Source organism: Homarus americanus, unplaced genomic scaffold (genome assembly GCF_018991925.1).
Source record: "Homarus americanus isolate GMGI-L3 unplaced genomic scaffold, GMGI_Hamer_2.0 scaffold42433, whole genome shotgun sequence".
NCBI lineage: Eukaryota > Metazoa > Arthropoda > Malacostraca > Decapoda > Nephropidae > Homarus > Homarus americanus.
In genome coordinates this window covers 42501-59316 of record NW_024738086.1, presented here as the reverse complement: position 1 = coordinate 59316, position 16816 = coordinate 42501, and the positions used below count along the sequence as shown (strand labels likewise).

Sequence of the window (16816 nt, the reverse complement as noted above, 5' to 3'; positions counted from 1 at the left end):
AGTCTGTTTCACCTTGAGGGTTACTCTAGGTTAGGTTAGGTTAGGGTGTCTAATCTTCAGGTGATCCGTCAGATGTCAAGTGAGCAACGAACATGCAATCAGTATCACCTTGGTAACGTGCGGTAGTGTCGCTGCTGGCTAAAGGATGTCGAACGTTCGTCTGGCGTAGCTTATATACCGTCATGTGGACGATGAAGGAGAACGCCTGGCTGTGCTATTGCTCGTCCTGGCATAGTGTAATTGGACTGGGTTACACCACCACCTTGTTGAGAGTTAATTACAACTAACCCTGCCATTTGACCTCGTGGGGTCTATTTAAAACAATACCTTTATAATACTGTACTTGAAGGTTAAATATATGTTGGTACTGAGGTATTTAATTCATTTGACTGATAATAAATCTCCGAGGTTGTGAAGCAGAAATCTCATCAGTCCGGGACGTCATTGTGATGGACGCGACCACGAGTCACCCATGACACATCATCTCACCCTCGTGTTTGTCTTGCTACACCTCGTCAGCCACCCACCGTGTGTCCCTACGCCGCCTACCCCCTCCTCCTGCTAATCCCCGCCCCCTGTAAATAATGACCAACCTCATGTACCATTCATACCGACTCTGATAAATATCTCACAATAATATTAATCATGATTTGTAAATATTGGATTTTCCCGCCGCCGCTCAGAGACTTACTGACCGTCCAGCCTCTGTTCACGTGAGCGTGGAAAGGGCGTTGACCGGGAGAGGGAAAGGGGGGGGGGAGGAAAGGATATACGACGGATGAAGGAAAAGAGAGAGAAATGAAAGGGAGGAGATAAGTAGGGCATCATCAGCACCAATGAGAGGTAATGAAAACAGCGAGGAGAGACCAATGACCCGGTCGGAAAGAGAGAGAGAGAGAGAGAGAGAGAGAGAGAGAGAGAGAGAGAGAGAGAGAGAGAGAGAGAGAGAGAGAGAGCACTATCGAGGCTCATGTGTAATTAACGGCCAATAGCTCGTGTCAATTTTTATGTAAACGAAACAGTTCAGTGAATCAGTACCTCCAAATTAAGTTGCCTGTGTGTATGTAAATTATGTATGTATACTGTATGTATGTATGTGTGATTGTATGTATGAACTTTGTTTCTGGAAATCTTGTTATGCACCAAATTTTGACGTCATCATTAGCTGAGCGCTGATAGGCTGGTCATTTATTACGTAGAAAACAATAGTAGATACATAAGAGTGACAATGTTGTTTGGATTTTGAAGATTATACAAAGCATTACGATGTTGTTGAGGTTACCTGGAACACCACTGTAGTTATATATTATTCAGACAACGTAAACTGACCAAATGCAACTTTACGATCCAAGAAAGATTCGATTAGGGTACGTTATGAGGAGTGGCTGGTGTCGTCTGCTTCCAGGAAATTATTTAATAATTGTTTATATAGATATATATAGAAAAATGCGGATATGTTTATTAAGTTTTATAAAGGTTTATAATTTGTCGTATACATGGACCAATTATCGGTCGAGGTGAAGTTCCCGATTATTAGGTTATCTCCTCACGCCACAGCCTCCTCACGCCACGGCCTCCTCACGCCACAGCCTCCTCACGCGCCCCAAGTAAGTTTAAGAACCACTGCACTAAAGTAGACCACAGACAGGGCGCGGCCACTGTTGGACAGGAAGTTCAGTAACTTCTTATCGCGAACCTTTAAGGAAAAACTTTGGGTTGGTGAGTCAGTAAAGGTTGACAACCACCATGTACATAAGAGGCAAGGCGTGTGGTGCATGACGGGCGCCGCGCTGCTCCGGTATTCTTTTCCCGGCTACATAACACACTGAAACATCCGGGAAGGTCGTGGTTATAACCATAACATGTGGGAGAAGCGTCACTGGTGTCTCTTAATGGTAAATGTAAAGAAAGAATATAAAAGATATAAAGAATAATAACGAATAAATTGTAATAAACGAGACCATTAAATACAATACCATATGTCCGGATTTTTATGTAAATGATACCACATGTTCAGTAATTGTGTGAGGCGTTAGGAAGAAAGTAACATGACGTCACCCACGACCTGTGTGGTGCTGAGGAGACAGGTGTTATATCACGTGTTATAACTTAGTGTTTACTCTGTCATGTTTACCTTGGCTTCGACACCTGTAGGTCACCACACGTGCTCTCTCAGCCTCTTGTCATGGTTCACTGTGTAGTTTATCCTGTTTCAGTACCAGGTGATAGAGACACAAACTCCGTCTACATGTTGGTCAAGGTGGTGCTCTCTGAACATGTCCGTAGCCAACAACAACAGTCACCAGTAGAGAAGACTTGTACTACACCAGCTACTTAGTCACACTTGTGGAGTCTTGTGTTATCGCTGGTGTACTAGTTTATGGTGTGGTGCTGGCCAGGTTGCCTCCACGTATTACTGAGGAACACGGCTGGAGTCACCCCTTGAACGATTCTCGGAAAGTGTCAAGTTATGATGGACCTTTACTGTATATTATGATCCAACGAATCTTTATCCATCGTATATCATGTGGATGTTCCTCTTGGCTCTACTATCCACCTGTGTCTTAGGAGTAACTGTTAAAGAGGTCTTAAGTGAAATATTTTTATACCATCCAGGTGTGTACAGGTGTGGACAGGTTTGGATACTTTTAATTAAAGCGTCTTTTTTACTGTCCATCGTACGGTATGTAGTGTGGATGTGTACTACCAAGAAGTCGTAGTTATGATATTATTCCCATACGAATTAGTTATGGACAGGTGTAGGGAAAGGAATTTATCGCATCATCTTGAATAGGTTAGTGTGTCTGGTTAATGTATGGATCACCTGAAGATTACCTTTATGATGGTTAATCTATTGGTGAAATAAGGTGGTGGGGGTGTACAGGTGATCCTAATTAAGATATCGTAAAGGTATTTTGGTTTCATGTTTGTTCAGCTTATTACGCGGTATATTATTATTATTATTATTATTATTATTAGTATCATTATTATTATTATTATTATTATTATTATTATTATTATTATTATTATTATTATTATTATTATTTTTATTATATTCTGAAATAAAAATATTGTACTATACTTAGGTTCAGTACCAATACCGGTGCAGTTAATATTTGTTTATATCCACGTGGTATATTTTATAGGTCCTGTTAGTCACATACCTCTAAGTAGGGATGAGTCACAGGGCAGCAGTTGCTCGCCACAAATAGAATGATGTATAGCGAGAGCCAAGTTAAGTCAGGCGTGCTGGAGACTTCCCCAAGAGAAAAATTTTTAGATACTCGCTTGGCACAAAGATAAACTCACGTGGTTATGATTACATGATCAGGGGGAGCAGTGACGTGGGGGTGTAGTGTGGGTGTATGGGTGGTGGGTGTGTGGGTGTATGGGTGGTGGGTGTGTGGGTGTGGTGGGTGTGTGGGTGTAGTGCGTGGTGAGTATGATGGGTATGCAGGGGTGTGGGTGTAGTGTGTGGTAGGCATACTAGAGTGTACTCGTAGGTGTAGTCAGACGGTTATACAGGGGGTGCAGGTGTAGTCAAAAGGGTGTAAAGGGGGTGTAGGTGTAGTCAGACGGGTGTACAGGGGGTGTGAGTGGGTGTAGCTCTCCAGTTGCCAAGGTTGCTACCGGAGGAGGAGGAGGACCGTGGCTCCACCTTCTCCTTCCCTCCCTCCCTCCACTACCCACCCTTTGATCTCCCCGCTGTTGTCCCCTTTTATAGTGACGAGGATGACTCTGGTATTGTTTACTTGTTGTTGTCTGTCTCACGGTCTGGTATTGTTTATTTGTTGTTGTTTTGTCTCACGGTCTGGTATTGTTTATTTGTTGTGTTTGTCTAACGGTCTGGTATTGTTTATTTGTTGTCAGTCTAACGGTCTGGTATTGTTTACTTGTTATGTCTCACGGTCTGGTATTGTTTATTTGTTGTTGTTTTGTCTCACGGTCTGGTATTGTTTATTTTTGTTGTCTGTCTCACGGTCTGGTATCACTGTCTAATAAAACCGTGGGACAGGTATACAGGTCCACATCAGAGCCAGTTTTATTTATTACTTTTTTTTTATTATCACTGATGTTATTGTTATAAAAATCATCACTATTGAGAGCCTTGTTTCCCCCTACCTCACTGTCTCCTCCACTTCCTCATCTGTCCACCTGCTGTCAGATTTCTCTCCCAACTTTATTATTTCATAGTCAGAACAACAGATATAAGTGGTGGAGGTAAGTGTTGCTGTAGCCGCCCGCCCGCCCGCCTTTGTCCCTTTTAAAACCTTAGAGCTTCGTAAGGTAAATTTTCTCACTGAAGCATCCAAGTGGCAGCGACCCAAAGATGTTTTGGTTCAAAGATTCCTCCTACATTTAATTTTCCCTCAAGCTGGAAGTGAAAGAATGTACCCAAGTGGATCTTTTAAGCTTTGGCATAAATCTGAATCTTTTAAGCTTCGTAGTTTAGAAATTCTATCCTAAAAGACAAGGTTAGATCGCAGTTAAGTTACGATAGAAATGTAACAATTAGGTTAGGTTAGGTTAGGTTAGGTTAGGTTAGGTTAGGTTAGGTGGAATTGGAACAGTATATTTACAAGTGAACAACACGAATGAGATCATTGACAAGGTGAGCTGTCTTCAGAGGCTCGGCAGAAGGAAGAAATTAGCGTAGGAATGTGTAAGAACTTGTGGCGGAAACTTGAAACTTTCTCACAATTTTTTTTTTTATCGTTGTGAATAAATGAACTTAGGGGTACAGTGCCGGTCTAATATATTATAGGTGCTGTTTTAGGTGACTGTTTCTGTTTAAATACGACCAGTTCTTGGAGTTAGAGACGTTCATGTGTATTTTTAACCCTCCTGACACACATACACAGTTATGAGGACAGTTATCATCGTGAGAGTGTCTGGGACCCTGAGCTAAGGTTAATACCCTGGGAGACATACTTACCCTGCCGCCGCCTTCCTTGCCTCCTCCACTCTGGGTCACACGTCTGGGGGAGTTAAGGTCTACAATTGTTAGTGGTTAGTGAGGGAAAATGATTCTTACGGGAGGGTGTTGGTTAGCACTGTGTTCCTAGACCAGGTGTGGCTGGCTCGTTGCCAGACATGACAACCCCGAGATATTTGTCGGGGTATGTTTCTGTTGATGTTTGTGTAACACCGATTCGTACGTGCACACACACACAAACAAACAAACACACAAACACACACACACACACACACACACACACACACACACACACACACACACACACACACACACACACACACACACGCACGCACACTTGACTGGAAGGCCCATGTAAATAACGCAGTCAAGGCAGCCACGTACCGTCTCTACATGCTACGACGACTTAGGTCACTTGGGACACTCACGCCAGAGCTGAGGACCATCTACAACGCCTTTATTCTCCCCAAACTAACGTATGCGTCACCAGCCTGGTCGTCTTCTCTCACTCCACCCAACAACGTCAGCTAGAGAAGGTACAGAAAAGGGCCTGCAGAATCATGCTCGGCGGAGAATACTCCGGCTACACCAACGCTCTCTCCACCCTGGAAATGCCATCCCTCAGTGACCTCCACCACCAAGCACTGGAAAGGTTTAGCAGTGGACTACTGCACCACCCTCGTCATCGCCACCTCCTGCCACCTGCAGCCCCCCACCCAACTCGCGCAGTCCGCCACTACAACAAAATTCAGCCTTTATGCTAGGGATGGGGTGCACCTGCTAGGGATGGAGTAGCAACCCTGGCTGGGGCTCTCGAGAGGGCAGTTCAAAAGATATCGAAGTCTTTAAACTGCTAGGAGAACATATGAGCACGGGGGTGGAGGAGAATGCAATGGGAGCGGGTAAACAAAGTGAAAAATTACAGGGAAATAGTGTTAGGAATGATGACAAAACTAAATTAGACAGGGAGTTTAAAACTAAACGCGGTAAGGGGAGGACTCAGAACACGACTAACTTAAATGTATACTACGCGAACAGTAGAAGTATGAGAAACAAAATAAATGATATTAGGGCCTTGGTATGTACCGAAAAAATCGATATAATAGCATTCACTGAAACATGGATCAACCTAGACTCACGTGAGTTACCGGGCGAATACCAAATTGCGGGTTACAAACTGTTCCATACGGATAGGCAGACCAGGAAAGGAGGCGGAGTAGCAATCTATGTTAGGGATAATCTGAAGTGTGAAATAAATAAGGAAATAAAAACTGAGCTGAATACAGAAACAATTTGGATAGAATTAATCAACGGTAGGGAAAAATTAATCACAGGTGTAATATATAGACCTCCCAATCTTGATAGAGTTAATGAGCGACTTATCTGGGTTGAAATGTGCAGGGCTTCCATACACAACAAAGTCTGTATAGTAGGCGACTTTAACCTTGGCCAAATAGATTGGACTGACCTTACAGGTAACTCAGAATCAGAGGATTTTCGCGAGACGATCCAGGACTGTTTTCTAAGTCAACATATAACCGAACCCACCTGGGGTAATAATATACTCGAATTAGTTCTGTCAAACAGAAAAAACCTCATTAGCAATGTCGAGGTAGGGAACGAACTTGCAAACAGCGATCACAAAGAAATTAGATTCCAGTTAGATTTTCAGGGCAGACGTAAGGAAAATTCCACTGAAGTACCAGATTTCAGAAGGGCAAACTTTGACAGTTTAAAGAGGCAGCTGAGAGAGGGGGTGTCGCGCTTGGCCGTGAACCTGACGGATGACACCGACCTAATAGCGAGATCTGAGATTGCCGAGTTCCACGACAATTTAAATAATGAGTTACTTAATGCACAAAGGCAGAACATACCATACAAAAAACTCAGATCAGACAACAATGACCCTAAGTGGATAAATAATTATTTAAAGATCATTGGCCAAAGGAAGGCTATAGGTTGAAGAATAAATCGTGGCGAAATTTACCTCCGGGATTATTATAGGGTATTGGCGAGTAGGGTTAAAACCGAGATAAGGAAAGCCAAGAGGAATAATGAGGTAAGGATAGCAAGGGAGGCGAAGACAAACCCCAAAGGATTCTACCAAATGTATCAAACTAAAACACGAGAAAAAATTGGACCAATACGGTCAGATACCGGCGAGCTCACTGATAACGACAGAGAAATGAGCAATAATTTGAATAAATATTTTTCAACAATTTTCACCACCGAAAATTTAAACATGATACCCAGGGCACCGACTCTATTCAGAGATAGTGAAGAAAACAAATTAAGCGAGATAGTAGTGACTAGTAATGATGTTAGTAAGCAAATAGACAAACTAAAGCCTAATAAGTCACCTGGTCCCGATGAGATATTTGCCAGAGTATTAAAGGAATGTAAGGAAGAGCTTAGTATGCCCTTAGCAAAGTTGTTTAACATGTCCTTAAAAACAGGTGTAGTACCAGAATCCTGGAGGATAGCGAATGTAATACCGATTTTCAAGAAGGGGGATAGATCACTATCCTCTAACTACCGCCCATTCAGTCTAACATCAATAGTAGGCAAATTACTGGAAGCAATCATTTCAAACTCTATTCGAAATCACCTGGAGAAGCACCGATTGATCAATGATTCCCAGCATGGCTTCACAAGCGGACGTTCATGTCTAACTAATCTATTAACATTATTTTCATCAGTTTTCGAATCGGTGGACGAGGGGCACAATTATGATGTGGTATATCTCGACTTTAGCAAAGCCTTAGACAGATTCCCCCACGAAAGACTAATTAGAAAGGTAGAAGTACATGGCATCAAAGGTAATATCCTTAAATGGATTAGGGGGTGGTTACAGGACAGGAAACAGCGAGTGAGCATTAATGGCACTAAGTCCCATTGGAGCAACGTCACAAGTGGAGTTCCCCAAGGCTCAGTACTTGGACCATTATTATTTATTATATACATAAACGACATAGATATCGGCATAGACAGCAACATAAGCAAATTTGCTGATGACAGTAAAATAGGACGTGTTATTAAATCTGACGAGGACTCCGCAAAACTACAGGAAGATCTAAAAAAATTTTTCGAATGGTCTGAAAAATGGCAGATGAAATTCAACGTGGACGAATGTAAAGTACTCAGTATAGGAGATGTAAACAGGGAAACCAGATACCAGATGAATAACGATGCCATAGAGAAATCCGACTGCGAGAGAGATTTAGGAGTAATGATAAGTAGGAACCTTAAGCCAAGTAAACAATGTGTTTTTGCTCGTAACAAGGCCAATAAAGTACTTGGGTCCATACAAAGGAGTGTTAGTTACAAGACTAGCGAGGTCATCCTAAAACTGTATCTTGCTCTTGTGAGACCACACCTGGATTACGCAGTTCAGTTCTGGTCACCGTATTACAGAATGGATATAGAATCCTTGGAAAGAATTCAGAGGAGAATGACAAGACCAATCCCGGGCATTAGGAACCTTGAGTATAGAGACAAGTTAAAGCATCTTAATTTGCACTCCCTCGAGAAACGTAGAGCGAGGGGCGACCTGATAGAGGTGTATAAGTGGAAGGCAGGGCTAAACAAAGGGGACATTACAAAGGTACTCAAACTATCCAACCAGGAGCGAACTCGTAACAATGGTTTTAAATTAGAAAAATTTAGATTTAGGCGTGAAATAGGTAAACACTGGTTTGGAAACAGAGTAGTGGATGAATGGAACAATTTACCAAATATCATCATTAACTCGAATACGCTGAATAGCTTCAAACATAGGTTGGATACTTATATGAGCAATAGGGGTTGGGTGTAAACGGGACTGCCCAGTATGGGCCAATAGGCCCGCTGCAGTTTCCTCCATTGTTATGTTCTTATGTTCTTATATAAGAATAGCACCATCCCATCTATTGTTAAAATAATAAACAACTCCTGATTTATGTACTGTACAGCCCTGTAAATGTATTCAATGTATATTATATCATTATGTCTAAATCAAATGTAAGTTTGTATATTTTCAGCCACCGGCTGCAACTCTATTAATAAACCGTTTATTATTATTATTTTACACACACACACACTTATATAATTGAGTATTTTTGTATAATACAGGTATTGATATTTCATTCGGTCCATTGATATATTATGGTGATTTATTAATTTGTGATGTACGTGTGTGTGTGTGTGTGTGTGTGTGTGTGTGTGTGTGTGTGTGTGTGTGTGTGTGTGTGTGTGTGTGTGTGTGTGTGTGTGTGTGTGTGTGTGTGTGTGTGTGTGTGTGTGTGTGTGCCAAGGTGAGGAAGAATAACAGAGTTGGACGTGTGTGTACTGACCTGACACTGACACTTGGAACATCAGGAGAGTAGCATGAGGACAATGACAGAGAGGAGACACAAGGACGGTGACATGGTATATAAGGACAGTGACAAAGGGTGTACAAGGACAGTGACAGAGGGTATACAAAGACAGTGACATGTTATACAAAGACAGTGACAGAGTATACAAGGACAGTGACAAAGGGTGTACAAGGACAGTGACAGAGGGTATACAAAGACAGTGACATGTTATACAAAGACAGTGACAGAGTATACAAGGACAGTGACATGTTATACAAAGACAGTGACAGAGGGTATACAAAGACAGTGACATGTTATACAAAGTCAGTGACAGAGGGTATACAAGGACAGTGACATGGTATGCAAGGACAGTACCATGGTATACAAGGAAAGTGAAATGGTATACAAAAACAGTAAGAGGGTGGCAGTGACATGGTATACAAGGAAAGTGACAGATGGACAGTAACAGGGAGACTGTCACTAATGTTATATAAGAATCCTAAAGATGCTCAAACTAATGTAGTGTTATTGTGTTATTGTCCAGAGTTCACCAAGACGACTGAGGGAGGCAAGTCTAAGCTGGATGTGGAGTGGGATTGTCTCCTGCTCAAGGCTCTGGACGGCTTCCTCCTCGTCCTCTCTACTGACGGCGACATTGTCTATACCTCTGACAACATCGTCGCCTTCCTCGGCATCCCCCAGGTACGTTCTCTCTCTCTCTCTCTCTCTCTCTCTCTCTCTCTCTCTCTCTCTCTCTCTCTCTCTCTCTCTCTCTCTCTCTCTCTCTCTCTCTCAAGTTATGTATTACAGTTGTATTGTTAAGCTTCACTCACTCTATGATTCATTCACTCATACAATAAAAGTACCGCCAACACGAGAATTACAGCGCCTGACGATCTTCTCCGCCATCTTGCAAAGATACTCCCAGGCGAAGGATCGTCCACTTCCTTCCTGTAGTGGCGCTCTTTTATATTGAAATTTGTGTAACACTGACTTGTACACACACACACACACACACACACACACACACACACACACACACACACACACACACACACAGGAGTCCATGTACACAAGTCCTGGTGTAGAGAGGCTCTTGGTCGTCTTCCTACCTATTCCCAGAACTTCTTATCTCAAATATTCTCCTTAGGTCTGAGAACACATCCACTCTACCTCATTTAATGCTACCACGCAAGACTGGACACTGGCATAAACAGATTCCATGTTTCACCCAAGAATTTTCTAGCGTGAGGTGTTAGGAGGGAGGAGGGAGGGGGCAGGAGGAGGAGAGAGAGGGGAGGGGCAGGAGGAGGGAGAGAGAGGGAGGGAGAGGAAGGGGGAGTGATCTAACTGAGAATCTTTCAGAGTTTGGGGCCAGTGATCATTATAAAGACAGGTGGTGTAATAGGCGAGTGAGAGGAGGTGAAGGGAGGGGGGGAAGGTGAAAGGGAGTGGCAAGATGGGGGTAGTGGGTGGGGAGGAGGTGAGGGAAGGAAGGTGCTTGGTCTTCGTGTTCCTCCCCATACCTGCCATCCTCACACCAACTACCCCCTACATCTGCCCCCCAACCCCTTGTCTGCCACCACTACTAACACTACTCTAATGTCTGACACCATCACTACTACCACCGTTACCCGCCCCACTACTACCACCCCCCCCTACCACCACCAGTACTACAACCATCACATCCTCTCTCTCTCATTACCTAAATATGCCAGTCAGGTTCATTTCTTTCATCACCTGTCAAACAAAAAGTTAATTGACTTAAGAACCTTTTAAGAATCTACCTTTGTGTCGTAGCTTTAGTGAATTAACATAAACACATCCTGAAATCACCAGTTATGAGATGGGTGAAAATATATTAACTTACGACCCTTATGAGGATTTAGGTTGGGGCAAACAACCATGACAAACAATCATGGTTGTCGGGTGTAGTTAACCCATTTTTGGTATGAGGAATTTCCCTATTGAGTATTCTGTTGGCGTGATCAAGTCGACACAGGTTTGGCCAGTGGTTGTTGTTTTGGGGAATACAGGATTGAGAGAGTGTGTGTGAAAGAGAGTGTGTAAAAGTGAGAGAAATTGTATAGGAGAGAGACAAAGAAATAGGGTGTAAGACAGAGAAGATAGAGAGAAATGTGATGTAAGAAAGAGAGATACTGTACGAGAGAGACAGAGAGAAAGAATGTGTATAAGAGAAAGAGATATTGTATAAGAGAGAGAGAGAGAGAGAGAGAGAGAGAGAGAGAGAGAGAGAGAGAGAGAGAGAGAGATATGTTGTAACGGGGAGAAATTGTACAAGAGAGAGACAGTAAGAGAGAGAGAGCGAGAGGACTTACTATGCAATCTGTTGTATCTACACTGCCCTTAGCTCACCGTCAGGTCTTAGGGATATATCTTGTTTCCAATATCCCTCAGTCTCTCCTAACGTGTGTGTAGAGGGTATTGTTACGTGGGTGGGGGAGCACATCCTGGTATCTTAGCGGAGTATTTGCACGTAGGCTAAAAGAGCTAAAGGGCCTTGTTGACAAAAGTGTATGGTGATGATGGACTAGTGATGAGGAGGAGGCATGAGTGATTGTGGTCTACCCTATATAGCCAGCCTAACAACCCACGCCAACCCCACCCCAGCATACCCAACCTCACCCTAACCCAACCCCACCTCACCTCACCTCTGACATCCTTCACCAACCTCTTTATTCTCTTCTTTCTCATCCTTCATACTTCTTATCTATCTCTCTCTCTTTATTTCTTCCTGCTTTTCACACTTGTTCCTTCCCCCCCCTCCCCTCTTCCTTCCGGGTATTGCCAGTTGGTCACGAGGAGCCAAGTGGGAGGACCATTTGTGTGTTTTGTGACGTCAGTTTGTTGGTAGTCACGTGTGTAGTGGCGTCAGTTTGTTAGTAGTCACGTGTGTAGTGGCGTGGGACCATGCTCTATCCACCGCACTTCTTGTGTATAGAGCATTGTTGATGTTGTCATGCAAGGCAGACCCTAGCGGCATCCTTTGTTGTGGACGATGCAAGTTGCTCAGCTCTTGTTAAGTCTTTTGTTGTTAGGGGACCAGTGTGTGCTGCAGGCGGTGATGGTTCTGCCCGGATCACTGACCAGCCCAGCACTGTTCCTCCGTTATCTGTGGTGTCCTCTGCACACCTTAATAACGCATGTAAACAAACTCACACTTGGGGCACGGAGAGGAGTTCGCTCACCAACCCAAATTACCTGGATCATTTTGGTGTATATATACTTTTCTATAATAATAATAATAATAATAATAATAATAATAATAATAATAATAATAATAATAATGATAATAATAATAATAATAGTATTATAGCCTTATAGCATTGATGTATTATTATTATTATTATTATTATTATTATTATTATTATTATTATTATTATTATTATTGTCGTCTTTATAGTTTTGTATTATACTATGGTAAGGACTACATGTTCCAGCCGGCCGTGTGTAGCATTACTACATGTCCTACAAGAAAAAGAATTAAAGAAGTCGGTGTGTATGTGTGTGAGTGAGTGGCCTTGTGTGGTGGGCTGGTCTAAATATAGCCCCGCCCACGGCAGAGCCAGGTAGGTGGATCTAGAAACACGGGTTTTTGCGGGTGATGGTCGACCTGCTTGGTGGTGGGCGAGTACAGCCGGCCACCGCTCATTATGTAAGCTGGCGGGAGGAATGTACCGTGAGAGAGAGATAAAGAAAGAAAGAAAGAAAGAAAGAAAGAAAGACTGCGTGCAAGGGGGTATGTATTGTGTGTGAGAGATATAGAGACAGGGAGAACGAGAGATAGTTTGTGTAATTGTGTGTTTATTTTCATAATTTCCCCAACAGTAGTGTAAATGTTAACGTGTTGGTGAGTATCGTGTGCGCGCGTTATATTTGTTTTGTATCCATATGTATAGTGCACAGTATTCTTATGAGTTAGTATAGATATATGTCAGTGAACAACTGTGCGCGTATGTTGCCCATTGTCCTCCTTGCCTGTGCACACATGGCCTTGGAATTGCCCTAACCTAACCTAACCTAACCTAACCTAACCTAACCTAACCTAACCTAACGAAATTCAAGTTAACCGAAGCTAAGCTGGATGACCTAACCTGACGTCGTTTAACCCAACTCTTCCCAGCTAGAAAAAAAAAGGAAATTGAATTTAAATTGAGGCGGGTGGTAGTGGTGGCTTGATGGTTGATTGTGGGTTGTGGTTGGGGTGAGTGGGTGTGGATGGTTGGGGGTGGGTAGTGGTGGGGAGATGGGTGGTAGTGGTGGAGAGATGGTTGGTAGTGGTGGGGGAAGACCCTAGAGATGTGTCGAGAGGATCCAACGAGACATTAAAACAACAATTAAAACTCGCTGCAAAAATGTCGTCCCCGCTATGCAGTAACTGGCCACCGCCCCCCAAGTTGTCGTGGGGCGGGTGACTGATTGTGAAGGAGATGATAGGCAAGTGACCCAGAACCAGTTGTATGCGCCTTTATTACCGTGTAGATGGGTGGGTGATGGAACTCTTCAGGGTAATAAGGTGGTGATGGACGTGGTGTGTGGTATATCTCGTATTGGTGTATGTACTGTATGTATGTATGTATGTATGTATGTATGTATGTATGTATGTATGGAGGCCTTATGCTTTTACATTCATTGTATTGTCAACTACCACGTTTAGGTCCTTCTCATTTATATAAGATCGCTTATTGTCGTCCGTAACGTAATGTACAGTATGTCTATAACGAAGAGTTTCGGTCCTAACGCACTCCCCTGCAGAACGCTACACCCAATACTACACAACCCGGGTGGACCAGAAACCATTTACGTTGCGTTAAAAAAAAGTATGAAATTCACTGTTGTGTTTCTCCAGTAATACCGGAATTGCTAAGCTTATGAACCAGATATTGTAGGACATTATTGAAGGCCTTTATGGCACCCAAATGAATCATATATATAAGCCAGTCTTCTCTTGTGTATGGCCTCAGTGGATGTGTGCAGAAGAAGAAGAAGCTTTTACAGCACAAGATCTGGCACATAGAAAGCTTTAGTACATTTTACTGAGCGCTTGGGTGTTCAGAAAGCTTTACTACATTTTACTGAGCGCTTGGGTGTTCCGTATGTGATCTATGATACTGTGTGGTGGCTATAACACATGTGAGGCTCTTGGTCTTGTTATTGGTTGAGTGACGTTTTAAGTCGTGCACCACACCACCAGGTGCCATCTGTGGGTACTGTACCATGCAACATAACTCAAGATGTACAGTTCATTGTAAAAAGTCTCTCTTTGACTATTCTCAAATCTACGGTCACCATGGTTCTTCTTTCATTTATGCTTCTCCCTGATTTTTTTTTAGCGAACCCTGATCGTGAACCACAGTAACCTAACCAAACCAATCTATTTTATCAACCCGGAGTTTGATCCCATTAACCTGACAGTGAAGACCGTTTATCAGTACCTTATAGCGTCTGAGATACACTTGTCCATTAAGTTCACAAAAAGTCGAAAAATTAAAAGATAAACAAAAACTTATTTAGCAACTATAGTGTATAGGTATTGCCGACACACCTGTATAGTGACTCAGAGGCTCACACTATGACTGTTCCTTGTAGCTGAAGACTGAAGGTAGTACAAATATAACATCAGAATTATACTCGAGTTTGTGCATTTAATAGACAGGTTTCTTACACCTCAGATGGAAATAGAAATAAGTCGTGTGAAAGTAGAATCTCTAGATATCTTTAATGATATTTTTAGACGTAATTTGAAGGTGTTTGCATAAGGTAAACAGACGTGATCTTTAATACTCACTTACGAGCTTCTGGCGTTAGTCCGCCTCCCACTGGCACTACTGCTCGTATATACTGCAAATATTTTATACATGTACATCCATTCATCTGTTATCATTCCTGTACGCTAAATTTCACCCGGGGATTAGGAGGAACGGCTGACTCACTGTATTTGTTGACGTGTTATGACAGGACAGAAAGCGAAATAGGATAAGTCTAAATCCGCAGCCCTGCCAAGGACACGGATTGCTTTGGACCAATCACAAGACGCTCTTTATCCTGTCAGTCACTAATATAAGCGCGGCGGCCAATCACCAGGCTGTGTTGTCCATATGTATTGCCAGTAATTTTTGATAGATTGGTAGTAGAAGACTTCACTATATAATTATGAGCATTGACGTGTATTGACTCATAGTGATAGAGAATAAAACTCCAATTTATAATATGGTGAATGACATTATTGTGTAAGACCTTGGTGAGTTGGGGTGTGTGAGTGGGGGGGGTGGAGGAAACTGTGTAAGGATGGTGTCCCTCCAGCTCCCTCCCTCCCTCCCTACGGCCACTGTTGGAAATACCTGGTGCATGACTGATTAACACACATATTTGGCCACCACACACCAATTGAGACAGTGTTCAGGTAGGTGGTGTTGGAGGGACATTCGGAGTGACTGGCATAAGTGGATTGCATGAAGTGATGATGAAGAGATAAGACATGTGGACAATGGAGAGAGAGAGAGAGAGAGAGAGAGAGAGAGAGAGAGAGAGAGAGAGAGAGAGAGAGAGAGAGAGAGAGATTAACCTAACCTGACATAGCATAATCCAACCTAAGCTAACTTAACCTAACTCAACCTAATACAACCTAACCTAACCTAACTTAACCTAACCTAACCTAACCCCCCCCTCCCTCTCAGATAGCATTAGGGTATTTACTCAAGGGAAATAAGCCTGGGGTTGGCTAATGACCACATGATCTGTTCCTTTCATGTCGGGGGAGAGAATAGGGAACAGAGGAGGAACATGATAGCTGGTTAACATGAGAGAAGACTAGAGGAGTAGGAGGAAGAGGAGTAATGGGAGAAGGAGGAGTAGTAGGAGGAAGAGGAGTAGGAGGAGGAGGGGGAAGAGGAGAAGGAGGAGTAGTAGGAGGAGGAGGAGGAGTAGGAGGAGGGAAGCAGGAGGAATAAGAGAAGGAGGAGTTGTAGGAGGAAGGGGAGTAGGAGTAGCAGGAGAAGGAGGAGGAGTAGAAGGAGGAGTAGGAGAAATAGGAAGAGGAGGAGAAGTAGATAACAAGGGAGGCTCATTATACCTCCTTAACTAAGATGGGTGGAAGACAGTATTACATCCGGGTTGGGAGTAGTTAGTATGTGGTCACGTGTGTGTGTGTGTGTGTGTGTGTGTGTGTGTGTGTGTGTGTGTGTGTGTGTGTGTGTGTGTGTGTGTGTGTGTGTGTGTGTGTGTGTGTGTGTGTTGCTCCTACACAGTCGTTAACCTTATATGTAGTGCTGTGGGCTGACTCATTACGCTATATACCTCAGTAAAACCAACAGCTATGGAGGGTACACGGGGGGAGGGAGCGGTACACGGGGGAGCGGTACATGGGGGAGGGGTACACGGGGGAGCGGTACAAAGGGGCGCGTATACAGGGGAGCGGTACACATGGGAGCGTATACAGGGGAGCGGTACACAGGGGAGACGGTACACGGGAGGATAGCAAACACCGCCGTCCACGTTTGTTTGTCTTGTCTTAGGGCTGAGTACA

At 43.3% G+C, this 16816-nt stretch overlaps 1 protein-coding gene across 1 annotated transcript in view; it reads left to right on the top strand.

Annotated features, from left to right (window-relative positions):
- Positions 1–16816, top strand: part of LOC121873723 (hypoxia-inducible factor 1-alpha-like) — a 75044-nt gene that overhangs the window by 50115 nt on the left and 8113 nt on the right. Inside the window, exon 3 of the mRNA XM_042377426.1 lies at positions 9815–9972. Coding sequence (XP_042233360.1) covers positions 9815–9972 — 158 coding nt within the window. The remainder of the gene's footprint in view (positions 1–9814; positions 9973–16816) is intronic.